Source organism: Aquila chrysaetos, chromosome 7 (assembly GCF_900496995.4).
Source record: "Aquila chrysaetos chrysaetos chromosome 7, bAquChr1.4, whole genome shotgun sequence".
In the NCBI taxonomy this organism is placed as follows: Eukaryota; Metazoa; Chordata; class Aves; order Accipitriformes; family Accipitridae; genus Aquila; species Aquila chrysaetos.
Genome location: NC_044010.1, coordinates 45035779 through 45061932, shown reverse-complemented (window position 1 = coordinate 45061932; position 26154 = coordinate 45035779). Strand labels below are relative to the sequence as shown.

At 40.9% G+C, this 26154-nt stretch overlaps 1 protein-coding gene across 9 annotated transcripts in view; it reads right to left on the bottom strand.

Annotated features, from left to right (window-relative positions):
• Positions 1 to 222: 222 nt before the first annotated feature.
• ACOT9 (acyl-CoA thioesterase 9) overlaps positions 223 to 26154 on the bottom strand; it is a 28651-nt gene continuing 2719 nt past the window's right edge. For 3 of the 9 annotated variants that reach the window (XM_030019623.1, XM_041124941.1, XM_041124942.1), the window contains exons 3-16: positions 25546 to 25572; positions 22555 to 22600; positions 18692 to 18862; positions 18561 to 18598; positions 16336 to 16419; positions 15637 to 15740; positions 14444 to 14517; positions 12230 to 12297; positions 11144 to 11255; positions 9915 to 10005; positions 9343 to 9428; positions 7361 to 7448; positions 7030 to 7180; positions 3716 to 6787 (exon numbers count right to left, since the gene is read on the bottom strand). In XM_030019623.1, coding sequence (XP_029875483.1) covers positions 6729 to 6787; positions 7030 to 7180; positions 7361 to 7448; positions 9343 to 9428; positions 9915 to 10005; positions 11144 to 11255; positions 12230 to 12297; positions 14444 to 14517; positions 15637 to 15740; positions 16336 to 16419; positions 18561 to 18598; positions 18692 to 18862; positions 22555 to 22600; positions 25546 to 25572 — 1199 coding nt within the window. In that variant the 3' untranslated portion in view covers positions 3716 to 6728. Of the gene's footprint in view, positions 324 to 2569; positions 2593 to 3715; positions 6788 to 7029; positions 7181 to 7360; positions 7449 to 9342; positions 9429 to 9914; positions 10006 to 11143; positions 11256 to 12229; positions 12298 to 14443; positions 14518 to 15636; positions 15741 to 16335; positions 16420 to 18560; positions 18599 to 18691; positions 18863 to 20613; positions 21562 to 22554; positions 22601 to 23950; positions 25521 to 25545; positions 25573 to 26154 lie in introns of those variants that run through there. The other 6 variants (XR_003924177.2, XR_005932876.1, XM_030019625.1 and 3 more) reach the window with 6 other exon arrangements.

The window sequence follows — 26154 nt, the reverse complement described above, 5'->3', positions numbered from 1 at the left end:
CGTAGCGGTTAGTGTCCTGTGCTGATCCACTCGTTAAACGTGACAGAGGGGAACCACGGCCAGAGCAAGCAGAACTCCGCCGAGGCCCAGCCTCCCCGTCCCCGCGAGGCCGGGGGAAAGGAGGAGTTCCTGATCCCGTCCAGAGGGTAACGGAGGCACAGCGGGACCAACGCCAAGCACCAAAGGCTGGTAACGTACTGCTCCAGCCCACGGGATCTCGAAGACCAGAGGGCAGCACGCGGAGAGGCGGCTTCTCATGTTACTACGCTGTACGTCAGCTGCTTGAATTTTACTCAGGATTTTGTTTGCGGTCTTTATCAACCCTGGAACACCAAAGACATCAACACAGAGAATGTTCAAATAACTCCAAGCAACTGCAGCGTGATGAATGCAGGCCCAGCTATTAGATGGATAAGCAGCCCCAGGCACAAAACAAACACTCGTGCCTGCCTTAGAAATGGCGCTCGTGCCCTCTTCTTCAGTGGCGTTGCCTGCCTCTCCAGCCGCATCGCTCTCCTTCACACCTAACGCTCTCCCAGCAGCGAAAACCTCTGTGGCACTAAGCCAGCAAACGAGACACGATAAAGACAGAGATGAGTTCTCACCCGCGTGTTGAACCCACTCCAGCCAGCCCACGGCTCCTCGCGGAGCCAGGCAAGTAGCGAGTTACAGGAACAAAACCGCAGGTCGTATCGCTGTAGCACACACAGCAGCAAGAGCATCAAACAAAAGCAGATGTCAAAAGCTGTACAAACCCTAAGCCAAGAAAATAGGACTGAGAACACTTAGCTCTGAAGAAAACTGAGGCCATCTGCACGCTTTGAATGCTGCAGATTTAAGTCAACGGCAGCATAGTTCTGGCAAACTTGAAGGCCCCAACCCTCTAAACGCATGCGCAAAGGAATGGGCTAAGGAATTGGTTTTTTTAAAAAGCAGTTCAGTGGGGATAAGAAGTCTGAGGGAAATAGACCTTAAGGAAAGACCCCAGTTGCTATGTGACATTACATATTTGAAATGAAAGATCATTTATATGAAAGAAGAGAATGGGGTCTCACAGAGATTTGGATATGCTGGTGGGGAAGTTTAGGAAGGAAAAGACTGGGGGAAAAAAAATGCAAAAATGCTGGTGTTTGAGGGGGAGAGGGGAGGGCTGACTAGGGGGGGACAGGGTGGAAACCAAGGCAGATCCTCAGTTACACACTGCCTCCAGGAAAAAGGGAAACCAAAGGAGGGAAGACGAGATCCCTGAATGAAAGAATAGTGGAAACTGGGGGGGGACTGAAGCCTGTGGGTTTGGGATCATTAGGATTTGCAGAGGTGCAAAACAAGTGGCAAGCTTAGGATGTTACCTATTAAAGCTACTGCACTTTTCTTGCTCTACTCTTGAAAACTTTGTTTCAGCGTACCCTGGGATACCACGTACCATTTAACAGCATCAGCCTGTTTTTGTACTACCCTCATCACGTAACAGCTTCATGAGCAGCTCTAAGCAGTACAGAGCTTCCTTGGGTTGTTGTTCCCCCCAAGCAAGGGAAAAGTCAAGGAAGGAATGACAGAAAGCAGGACTAGAACGTAACAATACATGAACAGAGCAAATAAAGCTCTTGAAAGAATAAGGCCCTATTCTGAAACAACATTTCCTGGAAGAACCAGTGTTCTTTGACCTTCATATGCATACTACATATACACCTGATAAATGCAATGAAATAGTAATGAATTGATAACATAACTTTGAGGATGATGCTGTGATAGCATATAATCAGCATGTGGAGGGTTTGAGATCTTCCAGCAAAACCACCAAGAAAAATTAATTTCAAAATCATTGTCTAGTAGTACCATTATCAGACAGGATTATCCAGCAGGCAGAGGAGTTTAAAGGTTTGCCTTGCCCTTTTGTGTTTCGATTAACAGACTGCTGCAATCGTCCTTCTAGTTCTGGCCTCAAAGTCTGCCTCTGACAGTAAGCACATATAAAATATTTCTGAGCTGAAGGATGGTTACTGGGAGGCTAAGCAATACTCGAGTACTTTAGTATCACATACGGTCTGCAGCTGACAAAGATAAAATACAGGTAGCTTCAGTTAAACAGCTGAAGTTGCTTCTGACTCCTTAGTGATAATGAAATGCTGAGGCAGTACAGAAACCCACTCCTCTTCCATGTGCACATCGCTAATTCTTGCCTAGTGCTTGGATTAGGGGTTGCCGAGGCCTCGTTGGCATACCTGGAAATGTCTTAAGCACATGTGTAGTGCTAATCTTCAGATAAGCACAAGCAGGACAAAAATTAAAATCCTAATTATTTTTTAGGCAACAAATAAAGGTGATGTCATCTTCTGAAAGAAAGAAGATCCACCAGCAAACTTCACGGAAGTCCACATTGCGCTGTATGTCCTTAGCACTGCTTGAAACGCGACCCTTCGGAATGTCGGTGCAGAGAGTTGAGGTTAAGAACCTGATTTCCAGCCGCTGGTTTGAAAATGCTGACTCACATCATGGGATGTATTTATGGGCCTCTCTTGGAAGTGCATGAAGTGCAGGTGCTCAGAGCTGCCACTGTGAACTCGTCTTTTGGACAGAAAAAACAAAGAGCTCCTGCAGAACAAATAATAACTAGTAATGAGACACTGCCTTCAACTTCCACTGCTATTTCAGGCAAGCCTCCTGCACGCCTCGACTGCTCTCTCGGCTGTTAAAGAGAAATTTTACACGGTGGTGAGGGCTGCAGGTGAAAGCCACCTCTCCAAGCAGGATGGATCTAGCTGGGGTAGGAACCTTTGTGACCTCCCCGCCTTTGGGACGGGTACTCCAGCAAGCCTACCTCACCGAACAACCCCCGCGGATGCTGCCCCACCGCCCTGGGATGCTCTGAGAAAGTTCTGCCTCCCCAGGCAGCCAGCCCTGCCTCTCCTGGGGTGCAGAGCCCTGGCGCCAGCCTACCTGCGATGCCTGAAGAAGAAACTCCCTTTTAGCAGCATTTAATTCTGGAGATGACCCCCTCGTAGGCTCCCCACCGGCCTGGCGGACACAGAGGGCCCAGGGGACTGCTCCCTGCTGCAGGACTGCACCTGAATTTTCTGCTGAACAGTTACCAGATAAAGAAGATGCCATGAGTAGGGACCAGAACCCGTACCACTGTCCCTTCCGAGTGCCCCAAGCACCATTCCCCAGAGCCATGCTCCCCTCTGCCAGAAACCTCCCACTTCTGCAACGTAACAGAAGACAAAAGAGTAAGGAGCAGCCAGTGCCCAGAAGTGCCTCCAGCCTCGTGGACAGGAGCCCTGCGGGGACGAGGATCCCCCGCTGTCAGGGCAAGTGCTCCAGTGTATTTTCTATGCAGGTATCGTCATCCAGCTACACCTTCCACAAAAGGAGTCCCCAGCTTCTCTTTCATGAAAGCTGAGTATTTACCCTTTTATTTTCCTGTTAGCTAGTGCCTAGCCCGTGAAGAAGTAATCTCTCTCACACCTAGTTAAAAATGCATTGAGAGGAGGACCAGCAATCAAACACGTCTGTCAGCAGACAAAGGCTGGACTGAACGTGCAGTAAAATGAGTTAAGCATGCAGTAAGTTTAGAGTGGGTTTCTGAACTAAACGCTCACTCAGTGGCCCATGCTGCACCAGCTCCAGCAAGCTTCTTCCCAGAATGCTGTATACCACGATGTGGCTGCAAAGGAATCACGTGTATTTGAAGAAGGGCTACGGGAAGCTGTTACAGTAAGTTTGAGTAAGTAATTTTAATTATATATTTTTTTAAAACCACAGAAAAATAAAAATATTTAAAACAAAGCGCTTTTCCAGGCACTGAGCTCAGCCAGTCCCACAGAAATCTCCTTTTGTAACACCATTAAGTTAGAGGGTTATGGGAGGCAATCCCGCTACCGCAGACTTCCTCCTCCTCGTTGTATTCCAAGACGCGATGGGCACAGAAACATTTACTTTCCACTACAGAGCCACAGCCAATCACATAGATAGGTTCACCATAAATAAAAAGATTTTCTACCAATACCTTTAGGCTTGCGTGGTAATGGTTCGTCACTTATAGCAGTGCCGGGTTGGTCATTAAGTTGCAACATAAACTCAACATTAATTACTATGTTAAAATATTTTAATTCTGAATGTGAGATCCAAGAACAATTTTATCTCACACACAAAGGTATACAGCGACGTACATAAATAATACCCTTGAACAAAGATACATTTAGCCTGTTATCAGAGAGGGCGACAACTTGGAGTTACCTTCTCGCAGTTAAAAATGTCAGCACATATTCTGTCTTTCTGTTTACTACTATATATATTTTATATCTTTTACATATGTGTATATATTTATACACACACACACATTCTGTATGACTGTACATACATTTCTATAACTAGTGTGATTGTGGTACGTGATTAAGTTATCATGAACTTTGAAAACACACTAACTCTTCTAAGCATTGTCATTTGCGGTATTCATTTTCTTCACTGTGCCCTGCACTGTTTTCTGCACTGTTCTGATGTCATGCCTTGTTCCCTACTCTATTACCTCTTTTTCTCCTCTCCAATCCCTTCCCAAAGGCTGAATTTAGAAATTATGATAAATTCATCTTTAAATACAGCTGAAAAGGCAGTAGAGGAAGAACTTGGTATTCCCTTAACTTACAAGCATTATACAAAAGCGACCCAGGTAGGACCACTGAGTCAATGATAAAAACCTGCAGGTAGTCAGGAGTAGTAGATAGTTCTGAGCTAGATCCCTCCACTTCCTGCCTTCCTACTGATTTTTTAACAGCCAACAGTGATCCACGCAGCAAGGGGGGAAGAAGCTGGGATAGAGTTTCAGTTCTTTATTTGTGTGGTCAGTCAAGTATATTCAGCCTCCAAAGAGTTTTAAAAAGAAGAAAACCAGAAAATACAATATATATCCACAGTGTCATAACCATTAAAGATTGTAACAGGCAACACCCCTGTGCCTCCACTGGAAAGCTATCTAACTTACAAATAAAGGCAGCCAAATCTTAGAAAGGAAAGGCTGATATATAACACGCTGGTTATTACAATGCTTACTCTCCTCAGGTGAATAGCAGTCAGCTGTTAGGAGCCATGAACTTCATGCTATCCTAGCACCAAAGGAAGCTGGTCCTAGTTGTGAATTTCTCAAACTTTCTTACTCAGAAATAAAACTGCAACATGTTGCTTTATTTTATCAACCTGTTTTGTGCATCTGTGCTGATTCACATAATTTCTACTCGCTGCTTCCTGATTTCAAAAGATTTTAAACCTAGCAGGGAAGCCAGAGTCTATTCTCATGTATTATAAGACATATTCAATCCATTTAACCCACCATTACTCCTCTTTGGGTGTCTTGATCAGACAGGATATCGGTCTTGATCTGAAGGTATCAGAGGTCCCATTTTGTGCTTATGACTAATCACCCTCACTGCTAAAAGTTGATGCCTCCCATCCACTCACCTTCCTAATTTCAGGATGTTGGGCTTTATCTGCCAGATATTGGAGATTATTAAAACTTTTTCCACTACATCAGAAGCACTTCAGTATCAAGTACTTTCTTCCTGTTACTTATATGCCATAGTTACATCCACCATGGTGTCCCCTCTGGGGGGGGGGAATTACTGTCCTTCACAGGTAAACTTGACAACCTTTAAAGCTGTGCAATACTCGCATTTCATTACAGTCTACCAAGGAACCAGACAAATAATCCAGCTGAGGAGGCTGTCCTCTAGCTGTACCACCCCTCAGTAGGATAAAAATCCTCCCACCATTCAGCAGCTGATTTGGGAGCAGCTCAACACAGATTGTCTGGACCCCTAACTCCAGCACCAAACATAACCATTACCATTTTAGCAGCATTTTACCTTTTCTGCTCCCAATCCCTAACAAACCAAAACATTCTGTTCTACAGTGCCATTTCCCAGTCCCACCCAATCTCACCAATCAGATCTCTACTCTACAGGCCATGAGAAATAATTCATTAAGGAACTCACGGTTATATATAAAAAAAAAAGTTAGAAGAGGCTGGCAAGGACTGGCTGTACACAAACAGAATGCCAGAAGAGACCATCTGGCCACCTCATTTCATTGCAAAAATCAGTTTCTTCCCATGGGAACATGAAACCATCCAAAACAGAAGCTGCAAACACCTTGTAAAATCCCAGCTAATGGGAAACACCTGCTTTACATTGTGCATACACTAGTAACTCCTGAGCTTATGCTGCTGCCCAGATGCATCTGTCCTTGTTAAAAAAAAAAAAAAGATGACCCTAAGCCTAATTTACACAAGAATGTAGGTCAAATGGCTTCATCTGTGTGTATCTACTTATTGCACACATTTTTCTGATAGAACTTCTATCCCTTATCAGGGAAACACAAAGGAGAGCTACTAAGGGAAAGAAGGTAGATGGTGACAAGACAGCAAAGGTTGTAACGAGATCTCTCAAAGCAGACAAAGAGAAGCTATCTAATGCTTAAGATTGCATCTTTTCAGCCTTTTTTCCTAGCATCGGTGTGTAAAAGTAGATTTCAACAAATCCTAGTAGCAGAGAATAAAAATCCAAATATATGCAAATACATAAATAGCACTTAAAAGGGTTTTTTTGTTGCGGGGTTTGGTGTTTTGTTCTGGGCTGGGTTTTTTTAGTATTGTAAGCACCTGTCTGTCAGCCACCTCTGGTGACAACTCCTTCCAAGACAGCATGCTGCTACACTGCTGATGCAGTGTTCAATGTGTGTCAGATGTCTTTCATGATGGCAGCAAAGTGTCGCTTTCCATCTAAATACAACATGGACTCTGAAATAAAGTGGAGAAAAGAGAGAACGACATTAGTAACTTAGTACTACAGCAACCACACAGAATGGGAAGATTAAGAAGCAATCCACACTGTCATCAAAGCATAAATGTGCTTTGCCATGAAATCCTGTTAAATTATTCAAATGCCAATAGTTCACTTACTAAAATGACAAATGTTCCAACAGAAAGCAAGCTGTCTTGTCTACAGAGTTACGACGACAATGCATTAATTGGATACTTGCCTCCATAAGTTTTGGGGATGACCCGTGGGACCTCATTTTCTGATATAAATGTAAAATGGAAGATATTGGTTGTATGGTGCTCCCTGGTATCTGCATCATAAACCTCACTGTGTACTCGAACCTGGATGTAGTTTTTTTCTGTGTAACAGACCTACACAGTTAAGATAAGAGTTATAGCTCGTAATAGTGCTGAAAAACTGTAACAGACTTCATTGCACTGTTTAACAAGAAAAGTCACACACCCTCATAATGCCCTGTTCATTATCAGTGATTAACAGTGACTACAGCAAAGGTAAGTTTTAATCCTTTTTAAAAAGAAATCAATTCCTACCTGTGCAGAAAGCAGTAATAAGGACCCAACCTCAACTGGCCTCTGAAACATGATATCGTCAACGGATACAATAAAAGGTCTGGAACTCCTGAGCAAGGAAAAGAGAAACTTCTTCTCAAGAAAAACGAGAGTGTTTGGAGAAGTTTAAAATATTTCATTGTCAGCATTTTAATGAAGGGTTACTAGAAAATAGATCTCTCTCTTAAACACAGGCCACAGGAAGTGCTAAAGAATTGTCATCACCCAAGACAAAAATAACTGGAGGAAACCTCTCACGTGCATAAAAATACACACTCTCTAAGGATACATTATTGCATCGTTACTGTATCTTACGACTTACACTTGCTAGGCAATCTTCATGCCACCATTGCTTAGGCCTCATTTTTCCAAGCACTGACATAAAACACTTCACTTTCTATCAGGCTATACATGCTCCATTAAATTTATGTACAGATCTTTGCTGGGTGATGACCTCAGTCACACTTTCTAAGCACAGTTACAAGAAGTTCAGAAACTATTCCTCTTGTGTACGGAATGAAAAGATGTAGTATTTATTTGATAGGATGTCTGGTTTATATTGTTAGAAAACTGTATCAAGCTTGCATGGGAAGGTTTTGGTGGCGGGGGGGCTACAGGGGTGGCTTCTGTGAGAAGCTGCCAGAAGCTTCTCCCATGTCCGACAGAGCCAATGCCAGCCAGCTCCAACACGGACCCACTGCTGGCCAAGGCCAGCCCCATCAGCAATGGTGGTAGCGCCTCTGGGAGAATAGATTTAAGAAGGGGAAAAAGACTGCTGGGCAACCGCAGCCAGAGAGAGGAGTGAGAACATGTGAGAGCACCAGCCCTGCAGACCCCCAGGTCAGTGCAGAAGGAGGGGAGGAGATGCTCCAGGCGCCAGAGCAGAGATTCCCCTGCAGCCCGTGGTGATGAAGACCATGGTGAGGCAGGCTGTCCCCCTGCAGCCCAGGGAGGTCCACCGTGGAGCAGATCTCCACCTGCAGCCCCGGGAGGACCCCACGCCAGAGCAGGGGGATGCCTGAAGGAGGCTGTGACCCCGTGGGAAGCCCGCGCTGGAGCAGGTTTGCTGGCAGGACTTGTGACCCCGTGGGGGACCCACGCTGGAGCAGGCTGTGCCTGAAGGACTGCAGCCCGGGGAAGGGACCCACGCTGGAGCAGTTCGTGAAGAACTGCAGCCCATGGGAAGGACCCACGTTGGAGAAGTTCATGGAGGACTGTCTCCCGTGGGAGGGACCCCACACTGGAGCAAGGGAAGAGTGAGGAGTCCTGTCCCTGAGGAGGAAGGAGCAGCAGAGACAAGGTGTGATGAACTGACCCCAACCCACATTCCCTGTCCCCCTGCGCTGCTTGGGGGGAGGAGGTAGAGGAAATTCAGAGTGGAGTTGAGCCTGGGAAGAAGGGAGGGGTGTGGGAAAGGTGTTTTTAAGAGTTAGGTTTTATTTCTCCTTATCCTACTCTGATTTGATTGGTAATAAATGAAACTAATTTCCCCAAGTCAAGTCTGGTTTGCCCATGACAGTAATTGGTGAATTATCTCTCCCTTATCTCAACCCACGAGCCTTTCATTCTATTTTCTCTCGCCTGTCCAGCTGAGGAGGGGAGTGATAGAGCAGCTTTGGTGGGCACCTGGTGTCCACCCAGGGTCAACCCACCACAAAAACGTATCTCCAAAAAGTCAACTTCAATAGCTTGGCAAGATAAAAGAAAACAGAAAAAGGATGTATTTTCTACCTTGACATGTACTGCTTCAAAACCAAGCTCCAAGGAGCAAGAGGCAAATCTCTTCGTAAATACAAACAGATGCTCCAAGAGAAACAGTGGTGTACACTAATAGTGCAAGATTCTACTAGACACCTCCGTCTCTTCTACTCAGATTGTCATTAGGATGGTTAGCTTGGCTTCCCGACCTATGTCTATGTGCACAGTGCTCTGGATTATATAAATACTGCAGGTCTACAACTCACCCATAGCTGCAAGCAGTTGCCCATCCTAGTTCAAATGCCTTTCTCATGAGAAAACCCCCAAAGATCCTATTGAAGATGTTCCGTTCCTGTGTGTAGAAACAAAAAAATCAAACTGCTATATCACATATATTCTTTTCAAAGCATTGTGTTGAAGTCTGTACTTCAGTTCACAGTATTTAACAGAACTCCCAGCATCTGAATCTATAAAAAGCACTACCGAAATATATATGCAAAAGTCCAAATGCCTGAGGAAACTTTACTTAATAGGAGCTCATTCAACTCATTTGACAACCTAAGGTAAAAACTCAAAATTGTGTCAGCAACCAGAAGCCCAACTTAAACACTTTGCAAAGGAATTTCTTTAAGCAAAATGAAATCTGGTAAAAAAACCAAAGTAATTAAAAATATTCTATTTTGCAGTGACATATAGATAATAGAAAAGTGGCAAAAGAAACTAAAATCTAAATACATTGCAAGGACTGCAGAACTGAAACAAAATAATGGACTGACTAGTCTTACAAGACAGTTCATAAGTAACCGTTTCTGTAATTCATTAATATTTTTCAAAATACCTGAGGATGGCAAATCTGTAGGCCTTTTAGCTTTGCATCTTCCATCCACACTGAATTGGGTGGTAATTTACGACTCCGGAAACTTACCGTCCTTTGGAAGAGACAATAAACTTTATAGCCCACATTAGCAGAATTCAGCAAGTCAAAAATGCACAAATAGCAAATGCAGACACACACTAAATAAAAAAAAAAAATATTTAAAAAACACCAAAAAACCCTCCCCAAAAACAGATACACTATCACTAAAAGCTGTTCCAACTGACCTTGAAGACTTATCTAAAATGATACTTTGATTTCTTACTGCAGTAAGCCTACACTCCTGATCTTTCAAAAACTTCTGCTAATGTTCAAGCTTATGTGAATGAACAAGCTCAAGAAAGGTACATGAAAGAAAAGATGAATCACAACCACAAAGCACACACTTTGTCAGAAAAGCCTTACTCTGTTTTTTAAGTCATAATATGAATTAAAAGCACACAATGAGCTAACAGAGTAATTTAACATCAAACAAGCAGACAGTTTGAGGTTTTCAAATCCAGACAGAATGTGTACAAAATACATCTGCTAATTTTAAGGGAAAGCATGTCTCACTTTGGTAAACAGCTTTGAAAATAACAATTTAATAATGTTAGTCAGTTAAAGAAATTATAAATTATCCACAAATACAACATTGCACTAATGTCATTAGGCATTGTTCTATCACCATTGGCACTGAACGATTTCACACAAATCTCACGTATAAGAGAAGTACACCAACAACAGTCCCCCTCAAATAATGTTGTCAGGTATATTTAAAACACATTGCAAGGTTACCTGGTCAAAATACGGCCAATTCCTGCCCTCAGTTTTTTGCCTAGATATCATGGCAGAAAACTCTTAGATTGTGCAAGTCACACAGCTGCAAAACCATTCCATTCCCTTATTTGGTTAAACGTCATCAACCTTTTTCCTCAAGATTATTCCTAACAGCTTGCTCAAAGGCTCTTTGTGCTTACACTGTCACTTTCTAACACTCTTTAACAACAGAAGACTCTTTTAAGAGATGCAGACATCAGATTAAAGTTTGTACCTGTGTTTCAAATAAAATGCCACAGAATTTAAGTGGTGAAATGGGAAAACAAAATGCGTGCGTTTATTCCAGACTATCCTCTTACGAGCACCCACTCAAAAGGCACATTACTTTTCTCTTTCATAAGACCTCAGTTCTCCTCCACCTCTCCCCTTCTTGCCTTGTGTCCAATGTATTAAGGAATATGTCATGAACAATGTTTCTTTCTTCTGCAGTGGGAGCCATTTTCAGTAAGGAAGCAGTGCTGAAATCAATCCTCTTCAGCTTGTTCACTAAACATTAAAAAAAAAAAAAAGTCATATTACAGTTCAAAGAAAAAAAAAACAACAAACATTTGGCTTGGCTTTGAAGATTTTAACTGGAATCAGCTGACTCTTTTCTTTTTTCTTTTTCCCCCCTGTAAGTTAAAAGCTGTAACTTCACAGTCCCATAGATTCAAACAGAAATTTGGCCTTTAGAATTGACTGCACCAAAGAAAAAATAAGGCAGAAGTTCACTGTTACCTCACCAATGTGATGAAGACCTTTTATACATAGACTATGATACCCACCCACCACTCCTACAGAAGAAAGCTTAAGTACTCCCCTCAAAGTAGAGAAAAACGTATCAAACAAGAAACCCTACAGAACAAACATCTTCTTTAGGTTTTGCCAATGGTACAAGAATGCAAATTTGTGACAGAACTCATTACCATAGGCCATAATGATTGAAATTTTAGCTTAAAAGGTCTTCTGTTCAGTTTATTCAGTCTTTAATGTTTCTCTAATTCTCTGCTTTAAAATTCCAGCTTGAAACAAAAGAAGATGGAGCTACACACTCCTTCCCCTGCTCTGCCCCTTTCTTTTTCCAGGTTTCTTTCCAAAAGGAACATGGGCACCCAGACAGGTAAGGAGCTGTGATGCACCTAGCAGACCCACCACGGAGGCAATCAACCAGCCAGAGCATTAGTAAAGCCTGTGCTGCACTCAGATCTGAAGTGGAGGGAGCACCCTGGAAACACAGAGGTCTAGGAAGGGTGCAGATCACATCAGGAGTGCCCTTGTCTGTCAGTTTAGCCAAAGAGTTTCCAAGAATGTGATAGTAGGCTTTTAAACTCTCTTACACTACTGACACGAGACAGCACGAAAATCTGGTTTTAAACAAATTAGGAGCATTTCTAAGTAGCAGAACTTCTGAAGTTTACTTCCTTCCAGCTATTAAGTTGAACCTGAGGCAGATGTGCATACTACCAGGAAATATGACATACATTCCCCTTGCTTGAAGATTTCTTCTTCCTCAGGGCTCTCAGGAATGAGTGGATTAACAAATGCTGGCCTATGAACAGGAATTTTTTTAAGTTACAAACTTTACAAGAATTTGTCCTGTAAATACATTATAACAGTCTTCCATTTTTGCTTACATGCACAGTACATGATGAAAAAGACATACTTCGGGTTACATCATAGAAATAAATACATTATTTCATAATGTGCAGCTGCCAACAGAATATCACTTTAGCTTTAACTCTGAAGGGGCAGTTAAGTGATCCAACCACTATCTAGTATAATTAAGAAAGAGTAAGTGATGCATCTATGCTTCTTAAAGAGCTGACACTGAACCCATAGATTATAATGAAGATTATTCAAGCAGAAAGCTATCTAGAAACTCAGCAAATGAAGATGTGATGATCTAGGATATTCTAAAACAGATACACAAAACTTGAATGGTATCATTCCTCCTGGAATAGAAAGAGCACAGTGCCATAGCTAGCAAGTGTTCTTATAATCTACATGTTCCCATGACAGCCTTATCAACAGCCAAAAGCTGTTTACCACATGTACCACTTATCAAAGAAGATGAGGCTCCCTCGAGCTCCAATTTGTATGTTTATTTTACTGCACAAATAACTTTAACATAATTATTTCTTTTCACAAGGAAAGGCAAATGCTTATTTTCAAGAGCCATTCTTCCCCATAATTTCTAATTATTATTTTTCTGTTTTCAACATCTATACAAATGCTCAGAACAATATATATATATATATATATATATATATACACATACACACGCACAAATATCTGCTGAACAATTCACCTCTACCCCAAGCCTTTACTTGAGCTAGTGACAAGAGGCTTGCAGAGAGGATCTTTTTGCTTGGAACAAACTGCTCTGTCTTGGTTTGCTACACCTCTGGATTTTGGAGACACACCAGCTCCTTCTCCATCACAGAGCTCATTCTCCCCCTCCTCAGCTCAGGACGTATCTACGCAAGCTCTCCTGTCCAAGCCCCAAGCTGCTGAGATGCAAGTTTGCTATGGTCCAAAAGCCACACAACCATGTTTCTGTGGCACTATAACCAACCTAACATACCCTGTCCCTCTCTGAAAGGTTTTTACCTCACATAGAGTAAGTACCCTCCTTATATGGACAGAATGCTTCCAAAACACAGCTGGCTTGTGGCCAGCTGGCTCGAAGAACAGCCACTGAAGTTTGTATCTATCTGCACAAGTCCATAGTAGGCTTGTCCTCAGTCAATCTGCTAGTGTATAATTACATCAGATTTGATGTAATTCTTTTGCAAAATAAGTCCTTAAAATGAGAAACATAAATAAATTTTTTTTAATGTATAGTAAGTAAATGGGTTCTAAAAAAAAAAAAAAATCTCATAAATCTGAAGGAAACCAAACTAGTAACTACTTCTAACATTATCAGGACTAAATAATTATGTCAAGCAAAACCCCTTCATTAAACATATCCCTCTTCATTAAATACAGGCAATTATTTAAACTAGTTAGAAACAGAAAATTGTTTATTACTGTTGCAGGCTATACAAGAAAGAGGTAAGAAATACAACTGATTTTTCTGGTGCTGGAGTCATAAACCAAAACTGAAACTGAGAAGCTTGTTAGTGTAATGACTAAGGAATTAGCGAGGGTAAAATCAGAAAAATAAGAAAGTTGGGTGGTTTGGTTTTTTTAAGTTCTGTGGGAATACTTATCAGTTGCATGTTATTTACATAAGCAATTTTTAGGCTGAATTATTCTGATGACACCTATCATGTGTCTATTAGGGAATTAATGGCATTATTCACTCAAAGACTATTTAACCATTGAAACTCAATCTCTTCTGTTTTTATGGCAAGAAGGCAATTAATTCTAACAACTACTGGAATGTGGGTGGGTTTCTAGCAGACTCATTCACTTCTGTGTTCATCAGGCCAGTCATTCAAACACAGGGGAAATCTGTTAAAGAAAAGGGTCAGATCCCAAGACTTAACAGCAATTCCTGGTATCACCTGACTGCTGAGATCATTGCTCTGAAGCTTGCCGCAGAAAACTAACACGTGCCAGCAGAAAACATCGACTATGTATCACCTGTGCTATATGGCTTCTACACACACATAGCAAGCTGCCATGTTTGCTATTTTCACAGTAGGACCACAGTAGGAGTCTGAAAATTATTTTCCTGTCCTACAAATTACCGTTTATTCTCTGGATCCCGGGCCACCATGACAAAGGTTGCATCTAACACTGGGCTGTAATCACCACCATGCAGCTAAGACAGAAAGGAAACAATTATATTTTTAAACTCTAAAATTGTAAATGTGCTTAGCAAGCTATTCAGTTGACATCAACTATGCCATCACACTGTTAATGTTGTTTACTTTCACGTTCTGTCATTCCTTCCAAGATCTCTCACAATAGGTCGCAGAGAAGGAAATAACACAAATTAAAACTCTAGTTCAGGAATTCTGCAATGTAAACATTAAGCAGGGAATACTTACTAACTACTACTTTCAGCTGGGAGGGGAGAAAATCAACACAGGCATTGTAAAAGGACCTACTTACCCTTTATTCCAAGAAATGCCAAAACATTTTTTTGTCAATACTAAATTGCCATTAATGCCAGCACTGTGAGGAGTTCAGACAATAAAGGTATAACATTATCTTCTACATCAGACACTTAAACAGGTAAGTATTTTTTTATTCAGTTGGTCTCCTTATCTGAATTATAGCCACTAATACCACTTAAGTGTTCATTGCATATTTTTGTTATTCTAAATAACTAAATAACTGAATTAATGTTTCAGTTAACTAATGAACTGACAGTAAATATTCAATAGAAATGTTAAGGATTTTTTAATTTAATTATTAATATTGCTTTTGCTTCCTGCACAGTGTAGCCTAGTTACACCCTTCATTTATTTTCTATTATTCAGTATTTAATAACTTATTACAAAAATTATGCTACACAGTAGATACAATGAACACAAGAGATACAATTTAATACTGAATCTGAATACCGACATCGAAATTTACAACTCTATAAAATGCAAAGGTATAAGGAAAATAAAGGTTTTTCAAAAGCAGGGAGAAACTTATTTAAGAACATGAAGAACACAGCCACCTATTTCTTCTGTAGGAGTACTGCGTTGCAGTTTAATTACAAAACACTGGTTAAGAAAACGCATGTCTAGAAAGATGAGCAACAGAGTATCTTGCTGCACCCAGACTATGGGAAGTCGACTTGGTCTTGAAGCACTAGGGCTGTCTCAAGCCCTTCAAAAACAGTTATTCTAGAAAATATAATTTAGATTGCTAATGCCATCACCCAGAATTCCCCCTGAAGCACCTCAAGCCTGTCATAAGATGGAGAGAAGTCACAGGAACTAACCTGCAGCATGTGCATCTTCACTTCCATGGACGTCCTCCCAACCCAAGAAACATTGCCTGTGAATTTGATGTCACAGTCTGGATATATAATCTTCTTGCACAAATCTACAAGACAAACATTAGAGGTTACTGGAGACAGGTCCCTCACATCTAATATTAGAAAGACTGGATTCTCTAAGACCTTTTCGTGTTCTGCAAGTGGCAGTACATGCAAAGACAACCCAGAAATTACAGTTGTTGCAAGGGACCACACTGCTAGCCAGCAGTTTCTGCCTTATCAGACTTCTAAAGCCAGAACAGGAGGAAGAAGTAGGCACACAGGTGGCAGATGGATGGCAGACCCACAGAGATGTTCAGCAGAACATGTGACACAAGCAAGGTCCAGCTCCACCAGAACACTGTTCAAGAATGAAGCTAAGAAACTCATGTGCCAAAATAAAAACAAACACAGAAGTGCAGGAAGCACGAAAGTTGTATTTTGAAGGGAAGGGAAATATGAAATGGTGAAAAGCATCTACAAAACCCTCTTCCCTCCTCCTTTCAACAAAAGCCACAGTACTCAGAGTTCAAAGCGAAAACAAGACGAAGTGAACTAAACAGCAGAGAAGTTATCCTCAGTAACAACTATAGGAAGGCAGTAGCTTCTGAAAGAGTAAGACAAACAGATGAAACCATTTCTACTGACCAAATTGCCACTTACTGATTTTATCCACCAGAGCTGTAACTATTGATAAGGGAGACCTTGGCTGCGTTTCCTGCTTGGTGTGAGTGTAGCAAATAAGAACTATGGAGAGACCAAAAATAGAGTCAGCTCTTTAACAAAAACTTCAGTGGAGCAGATCAAAGCCATCTTTGTGAAGTGTAAAAAGTACCTACAAAACACAAACTAAAGTATCATACTGTAGGAGTGCACGACTTCCACATTTTTTGTCTATGTAACTCACAGGACTGCTATAAAGAAAACAGTGATTCAGCAGCTGTCTCAGTTATATGCATATTTACTTACTACAAAGAGAAATATAACTGAATGCTTTAAATCAACCCAGCACTCCACTTCCAGTCCCATGTAATCTTTTCCCTCTACCCCTGCAGCCCACTCTCACAGATCCTTCCTGCCTTATATTTTGATTTCATGCAGGTTATCCAAGGATACATGCTATCTGAGGACTTATTTTCAAATACTGGTTCCTTTAAAGAGATGCAGATTAGACAAACTATGCCTTACAGGCATGAAAGCATAGGCAGAGGTATTTATCACACTGTAATTATTACTAGCCAAACCACTATTTAAATTAATTAGCTCTGCTCATAAAAGCACATCCAAGTAAACAGACTCCTTAGAGTAATACAAGGCTGCAAAGATCTTTTTTTTTTCTAGTACTCATGTGATTTTCACGCAACACAGACTTCCAAAATTGAAAGTATCTCTTTGTACTTAATGAGATAAAGGGAGATCTCTGTCCTTCCAGGCAATCCAAGATTATTTTTTTTCCCTAAAATTACGGAAGTCACAATTCTAAAAACTGTTGTGCCTATCATGCCATCAACATGAATGGGATTTATCAGAATCCTATTGCCAAAGACAAAAAACTAGAAGTCAATCAGACCTTTATGCAGGACATCTGCCGAGATCACAGAATATACCGGGGGGAGGGAGGGGTAGATGAAACAGCAGATTTTCCTGTGAAAACTGCTGACCACCATCCTGAATATTGTGTAATTGGGACAGAATCTTGATTAACCCAAAACGATACACCACCAGTGCAACTGACTGAACCCCAGTATGACTACAAACAAGGCAAAGGCATTCTGTGCTGCAACAGGAAAAAACTAAGATCTTCACAGATTTCCAGAGAAAATAAGCAAAGCACAGAATGAAAAACTGGCTCATCTCATCTACCAATGGAGGGCAGCCAATAGTTTCAAGTCTCCTTTTCTAGTTCAGGACAGGTACTGAAGCCAGTATCTTCTACATCACAGAAAGAAATATAAATCATCTAGCTATTTCGTCTATCCTTGCTAGATAGGTGACACGCATTCACTTGTTTCTCTGCCTTCCTCAATTTTGCCCATCTGGACCCACAGAAGGTCTTTCTTTCCTGCCAAAAATACCTGGTCCATTCAGAACTTTCCCTTAATAAGCACTTATTCTTTGTCAAAAACCTCCACCAAAATGCTCCCAACCAGCTACAGGACTTGAATGAAGAAGGAAGTCACCTGGTGCCATTTTAAGAGAAAAGTATCTCCAAGTTATATTAACAACCTAGCGCTTATTTTAGCTGCAAAACAAAAGTCAAAGATCTTGAACTTTTAAAGACCATGAATAAATGAAAAGGAGAAAATAAATTAAGAAAGCTAACTCATGAAACAACTGAGTTGTTTTCACCCTTAACATCAATTTGGAGACAGAAACCAGGAATTTATACCGAGTGTTTTTCATTTGTTCTCAATGGATACATTCTGTGCTTTCCAGATTATACTCTCTTCTCCCCAAAGGGAAGATTAAAATATTTGCACCTCACTATCTGTTGGGTTTTGTGTTGTTGTTGGTTTGGGGGGTTTTTAAGAGAAAAATCATATGTTTTAATTTTAAATAGTGCGCTCTGCAAATTTTCTCTGATTTAACACTCAATGCAGATTCATAATCTAGGATCATTTCTCAGTAAATTATCCTTGTAGTTGGTCCTTTACAAAATTGGCACAGGCAAGAAGCTGAAGCTGAGTAATTTTGCTTCCATCTGTTCTTTATCATCCTTCCTTCTCTTTCAGCATCAGTATCTTTTTTTTCCTTCCCCTTTGAGATAGCGCATCGATGTGATTCCCTCCTTGAGGTCATACTGTATCACACCAAGCAGTGCTCAACAGTACTCAAACTCACTTTGTCTGCATTACTTGTGCATTCTTTACAAGAGCATAGATACATACCTCCTAAACTGTCAAGATCTTCAAGTATCCTTCCAAACCTGTAAGACACATTTTTTGACAATTAAATACCTACATACATAGTAAATGAAAGTTAACACTTTCCTGTATGTGTAACATGGTTGCTTTGTTACCTTACACTGTTGTGTACATTCAGGTACTTTTCTCTTATTTCAGGTTGACTTCCTAGAGGTAGAATAACTTCCAAGTAGCTATCCTTCATTCTCCTAGGAGGGAGATCTTCCTGCCGTTTTGCCAGTAAAGTATGAAGCGCTTTTCTTTCTTGCATTGCTTGCACATGATCCCTGGTAAGAAAAAAAACACTCCGTCCGGAGTACGACAACAGAACTGCAACACTAGCTAAAAGATGTCACATTGAAGATTATCGAAACGAAAACAAAAAAGTAGTAAAAATAGCAAGACACAGTAAGCGTGCCTTGAGAAGAAAGTGAAATGCACATAATGAGATATGCTAAGCAAGTCTCCTGCAGAAAACTTTTAAATAGTTTTGTGTACAACTGGCAAGCACATACTTTGCACTAACGAGATGAACAAAATTTATCTAATTCTGAATGCTACCAAAATGGTTCACTTTGAAAAGAACAAATCAGACATAATTTAACCTATGAGGTTTTGTGCATATTCATGTCTTCCATAGCTACTGTATCACAACTCTTCCTACACTGACAATTTTAAAGGACTGTCAACTTGCAACCTCTCCCAAGAAGTAAAACAGATGTACAGTGTTGGTTAGTACTAACAACAAAGAGAACTCATCTGCTAAGACTTCCTGTCTACACAGGTGAGTTCTCCCTTTATAAGCATCAGTTCACACAGCATACACTTGACCAGCAAGCTAAAAGAAACGGAAAATTAATCTATTTCTCTCTCTCTCCTCCTACTCAGTCGTCTTACGACTATAGAGGAAAGTTATAGAAAGAAACAATACAGAAAAGGGAGCACTACCCTTTCAGAGCTGCTTTTCCAGCACCACCAAGTCAGAGGGGTTGCAACTCTCACAAGGGAGTAAGGGCCAACTTACTGTCGCTTCTTCCCAATCTACCAAATTGATTCCTTGCACAGGTATCTATGAGATATAACAATCTTGCCCAACACTCTCTCTTACCTGTTCCTCCAAAGTTCCCTCCCCTTAAAAGTGCATCCTGACTGAATAAAGCAAGTATTTCATAACATCCCTAGAATCAACAACAAAGCATTAAAAACCTACGGGTTGAACATGCAACAGTTCCAGTATAAAGCCAAGGAGTATGCAAAACTATGAATCCATTTCATAGAGCAAGAGAAGGCATAAAATGCTATGTAACCAAACTTAATTTTAAACTTGTAGATATGTGCCATTCATTCAGTTGTGCATGCTGCATTGCTGAGATCTGAGTGCCATTGTGTTTAACAAAAGCAATTTAAAAAAAAAAAAAAAAAAAAAAAAACCACACACAAAACTGAAAGAAAACAACAGAAAGAACCTTTTCACCAAAAAAGAAAATTTATCTTAAGTTTTGACTTTGGATGAATTCTGGGTATTAGCCATTTAAGACAAAGACTTTTTTGGCTTGAGTTTTATTTTTGGAAGAGGAGAGGTAGGTGCAAAGCAGTCACGCTTCAAACGTATTTATATTCCCTCTTTTCTGTTTTAATAATTTTGGGGGAAATATGAATAATCCATGATCAAAGAGAGTAAAAGTCTAGCAGAAAATTTCAGTTAGGTTTGTTTGTTTGTTTTAAATATGAAATATGGTTTACCTCATCTGGGCAACATGACTACTGCGGAGTTCAGAGAAAATAGAAAGGTAACAACGTACTCCAGAAGGTTAATGTTTGAAGTTGTACCACTACATAGAAATAGAATATACTAGATGACTAAGGAAAGATGCAATGTCCAAGATGATGCACCTTTATGCTTTTTAAAAGATTTGTTTCCAAGGTCTTTCAGTGAAAGGTTTAAGAGAAATTAATCAGAGAGTAAATCAGAAATTTGTCTACAAACACAGAGAAACCAAACAATAAAAATTGAACTATATTCTGTTTTCACAAGTACCATCCTGGCTCCTCTGAGGTCAGCAGCACAACTCTTCTTGACTTCAGCTTCAGAATGTACTCTTCAATATACAGAAGTATTGGGCTCAAGGCAGTAACATTTTTCAACAGAAAAATACTGTTACACACTGCAGTACCAGTCATACAGTAACAATATGTCATCTAAGTAATAACTAATACCTGCCCTGAACATTCTGAGAAATGACATTATTTCTGAAATGGCCACAACTCTATCTAGACTATAAGTACCAATGTACAGATTAGTAGTTTTAATTGCAATTTAAGTACAAAACCAGAATAAATATATAAGCAAGATATTTCTTTCTAATACAAAATGCCACTGGCCTTTACAAGAGAAATCATGAACCAAAGTTTCCTTTTAGCAAAATTAATGGCCGAAGGCGTTCCTCCAACATTCACCTCACCTCAATCCCAGCAATCCAGATGTATGTGCGTCAGTCCTTCCGTAGTTCCCATTTCGGGACCCCTATCAAGCTATTCTCTTAGGTTTGTCCTCTTTAGTCATTCTGTGGCCTAACTCAATTAACGCACCGGCTGTTCAGTCTCCACATGTATCAACTCTTTGTCACTCCATTTTAAAACTGGGATCTCAAAGGCTACATCATCCATGTCCTCCAAACCTCTTCATATTAAACCTGTCATCCTCAAGCACTCCCAGCTATGGGCTCCCCGGCTTTACTTCTTCGTGGTAGTCGAAGCATACAGTACTCTGCAAACCATTTCTGCTGCATTTTGTACAGCACAAGAAACGTACCTATCTAAGAAAAACACCGCTGCGGTGATCTTGGCATCAGTCTGCTCTCCTTCCAGTGTGGGAGCAGTGGGGGAAAAGAAATGGATGGAAGAACAGATTTGACCAGAGCCCTCTAAAATCTCAATCCTCAGATGGTATTTCCATATGGTGTGGTTACTCCCCAGCCATTCAGGGCTGCAGGAAAGGCTTTTTTAAAAATCAACTTCTAGAGCCCTTTTCATCTGACCTACTGAAAATTTCAAGCCCCCTCATGCTTAGATACTAAGCAAAAATCAGCTTCCCCGATTCAGGCATTTTCTTTAGCATGCCTATAATCCTGTTTAGATAAACCTAGTCAAAAGGCCTGGACATATCAGACACTCCACCCAGGCAAGGCTCTCTTCGTTTCCGTATCAATGCACAAAGTGTGAAAGAAGAGCTCAACAAACAGAGCCATAAGAAAATTAACAATCAATACAATAAATATGGGACCAACCAAACTGCAATACCTAATTCCCCCAGACTACTATACTGTCTTTTTCAGAACTGTTAACAGTAGAGGATTACAGTCGACTCTGGCTTATTCAGCGTAATGGACAGGGAGGAAGGTAACCTGAATAAAGCCAAAACATCAATGACTTAAACGATATGTAAATTAATCTAAAATTAAGTTACGGCAGGGAAAAGAAATGCCCGAGATGCTCCTGACTAAGGAGACAGCCAATCCCAAGTTGACAATTTTCCAAAGTGACATGGGTGCTGCCAGGCCATTCGTAATGCGGCCTGCTTCACGCTGAACCAGCTCAATTGCCTCTGAATCCAGTGCAGGATAAATCCACCATGTGGGTAATCCACCAGCAGATAACTCAAGAGGTAACAGCAGCATAACATTTCCAGCCAGACTCTACAGCTCTTAAACTTCCATCAGATTCAAAGTTAATTGGAGAATCTTGTAAGTATCAAGATGACATATTTTGTTCCTTTGGTGCTAAAGATCCTCTGCCAGAGGAATGTCAGAAGTTTGTGATCCACAAAGCAACAATTCAGAAACCTTGTTTGCATTACTTTTTAGCTGGATCCTTTTTCTTCCTCAGTCAGCAAGCTAACATTGTTAACTTCCACTATCACAACCCTGAGTTCTACCTGGGTTTCACAAATAGAGTAAAATACATTTAATGTACACTGTACCTCCAGTTGGTAGATGCTCCCACTATATCCCTCAATCTGCTCCGCACTGGAAAAAAAAAAAAAAAAAAAAAATCAAAGCAAATCAAGCTTGGTTCTGCAAGTGATGAACACGAGGTTGCCTGGTGCTAAAAGGCACAATCCTCATCCCAATACAGGAAAATTAAGCAAATTCATGCAAATAGCAGCCCAGAAACAAAAGTCTGGCCAAATACACTGATGCTGTTAGTAGGCATATCACAATAATGGGTTGAGTAACATGAGCTTATTGTGTATAGCCAACAAAGAGTGTTTGTTAATGCAATCAAACACCTGCAGTGCTAATTAACAGCTGAAGGAGACAGCGGATCAAGATCAGATTGAGGAATTTTGATGTGAAAATATTTCAGCCTAAACACAAACAAACTGTGGAGATAACAGAAATCAGAAAGTCATAAAAGAACATAAAAAGGAACAGTGCAGCTGGGAGATAGGGAATGAGGAGAGTACTATTTAAATAATGCCACCCATGAAGGCAGGTAATGTCAGCAGACAGGCTATTGCCAGCAGGGTTTCATAGCCTAGATTTCTAGCAGTCTCAAAGAACACAGTATTAAGACACTGAAGACAGGCCTGTAAAATTGATTCCGGCACTGTTTGCACTGAGTTAATACTAGTTCTGCATAAGCAGTTTTTCTACTCTTTCCTCGGATGAGGCTGTTAAGTGTGCTAAGATCCCATCAAATCTATCAAACTACTCCACCACTGTTAGGCAGGTGAATGTATGCTATTTGGAAACACCTGAAAACAAGCAGCAACAATTCCCAAGCTCAGAAAAGAAGTTGAGAATTGTGTAGTATGGATCCCTGGCTTATTTACAAAGATTTCTATACAAGAGGGTTCATATATTAGGACAAAATAGTTATGGACACATCAAGGAAGGGCTACCAAAAAAAAAGCCAAAACTTCATGGTGAAACAGAAAGAGGGCTGCTGGTGACTCACGAGCTGATCCTTTATACTTTTAGGTTATTAGACATCATCAGGCTTGGCACTTTTCAGGCTAAATGCCCGGTCAGAGCATTCACAGCGATCAGCAAGCTGTCCTGTGAACCATGGAGCAAGCAGAGCCTGCTTTCCTAGGTATTTAAATCACATACCTCTCTCTCAGCCAGATCCACCCGGCTCTGCCCCCTCCTCCCCATACAGCCACTTCAGCTTCTGCTGCTTTCCTGCCCAAGTCCCCCACGCCACCACCACTTCAATATCCCTAAACTCCCCTTTCTTGTTCCTTCCCTGCAACACCCCCAGCCTGCTTCTGCTTTGCCTGCCCTCTAGACAGGCGCCAGCATGAGCTGTGGTGAGCCCAGAGGAAGGCAAGGGGCTGACTGCCAGCCAGCACACAGATCCCAGTCACTCACCAACTGCCAGCAAACACCATGGTCCGTGGCTGACCCCAACACTAGCTCTGGCACCCTAACGAAGCTCTGATCTGAAAGCCAGTTTTCACAAAGCTTGTGGAAACATGTTTCTCTCCGAGATTTGTGCTTGTCTAGTTTGGCTGACATCAAGCAACAAAAGGTTCTGGAAGAAGAGGGGGACAAGAAGATAAGCAGACAAAGACAAAATAGATTGCTTAGGCCTCATTTCTTTAGGAAGTTAGGCTAAAAACAGGTTTTGAAATTAGAAGAGCTCCACTACTAATTCTAAGAACAAAAAAATCTTCAATGAAAGGAACTGACTGAAAATCTTGAGTTGACTTTTTTTGGAAGGTGGGCAGGTTTGATTCTTTTTTTCTTAAGAAGCAGGAGGCTTGTTTACAGAATAGGTACTACTTTCCTGTTACTCATACTCCACCTGTGAAGCTGCCATAGCATGCATTGGATCAATACAGTGTTAGCAGAAACACTGTTACAGCTTCTAGAACACAAAACCTCAATTTTCTAACAGTGTGCAGACTGTGCTGGGATGGAGGGGGAATAAACAGCACCTTCTCTTTGTTTAAACTAAGTTCATCTTCCTTTTCAACTCTAAAGAGGTAAAAAGCCCCCAAAAAAATCTCGGGTCCAAACCTGCAAACATGGATACACGCTGTTAATACTTCTGATTTCAATTTTAGGCATACAAGTAAACATCTGCCAGGCTGAGACCACATAATTTTTATTCTAACAGTAAAATGGACAAAGTGTAAAAGTGTTTCAAAAATGTTGCCAAGCTAAATCTAGTCCATTTTACAGGCTCCTAAGTACATAGTTTTTCTCCTCCCACCCACCCCCCCCCCCGAAGACTATATTGCTCTTCTAGATATTAGTTATCTTACAACAGAAATTTAAGTAAGTAATTAACCATAAAAATCCATAAACTCTTTCTCTTATTTGGCAAATGTCTTAAATGTGCAAAACAATTACAGCAAATGGGGTTTATCCATCGTTATCATGTTGTGTATTTCACAGTATCTCCTAAACTGTGACCAGTGGATCATTAATGCCAGAGCAGCGGCGTCTGAGTTCATTTGCACTGTGCTGTGACAAAGGACACGAGGGCAGCTGGACAAGATCACTGCATTCATCCCTGCCGGTAAGATCCATGCCCCATCGTGCTGGTGCCTCCCCAGGCTGTATCCGGGTTCAGGTAGACCGCTACGATGTCTTTTGCCACCAGTTTTGCTATAGAGCTTGGTCTGGAATTCAGTGAAAGATGCAGATTCAGATGTCTAAACTGAAGCTAAGTACTGCAGGAGTTGCTGTGTAAGAGATTTTGTATCCCACAAGCCTCTAATAAACGTGTTATCCAGCACACCACCAAAAACACAGTGTGCTGACAGAGATCTAGTACAACAATATTGCCACAAATAAGACCAGAGCCATTCACTGAAGGCAAAGAGGCTTTAAGCAAGTCGACAGAGAAGAATAATAGCATTTCATTTTTCATGAACGCTAAAGTAAGGAAAAACAGTAGCTGAGTAACTTTAGTGTTATAGCAAATATTAAAATATGTACAGATTACCACAACACACCATTATTCACATGAATGGGTAAGTGTCCTGTGGAGTGGAAAACATAGGTTAGATTAACAATTAAAAGAAACAATGCAAATTACATCTAGTAAGGAATTATCTGATTATTCTACCTGCTTGAGTTCCACTTACACACATGTTCCTTGATTTTAGTAAGCAACTGTAGGCAACGTCCTTGCCTGATTTACAGTCAGTATCTTTGTGTTTTCAACCGAGTTTGTCCTTTCCTTCAAAGCCCGCTTTCCGGTTCCTTTGTCTACTGGCTCTGTGTAGTATCTGCTTGCAGTGTAACTCCAATCAGTTTTTCAAACTTGGTGCTACCATATACTGTTGACAAACACTATGAACTTTGGAAAGAATATCTGGAGCATTTTTCATCAAGTGGGATGAGAGTTATCTCAGAGGAAATTTCCAAAGTCCTGCTTCGTGTAGCCTTTAGGAGAACCATGGAAGAAGTGAGGGAATTCACAACTGGGACCCAAAGTTGGGAGTAAGCATGTGAAAAGCTAGTAAGAATAAGTTTTTGGTATTTTGTGAAGCACAGATACCAGATTAAAGGAAACTAGTTTACATGTCAGCAAAAGTTTGTATAACGTTATTTCAATGTTA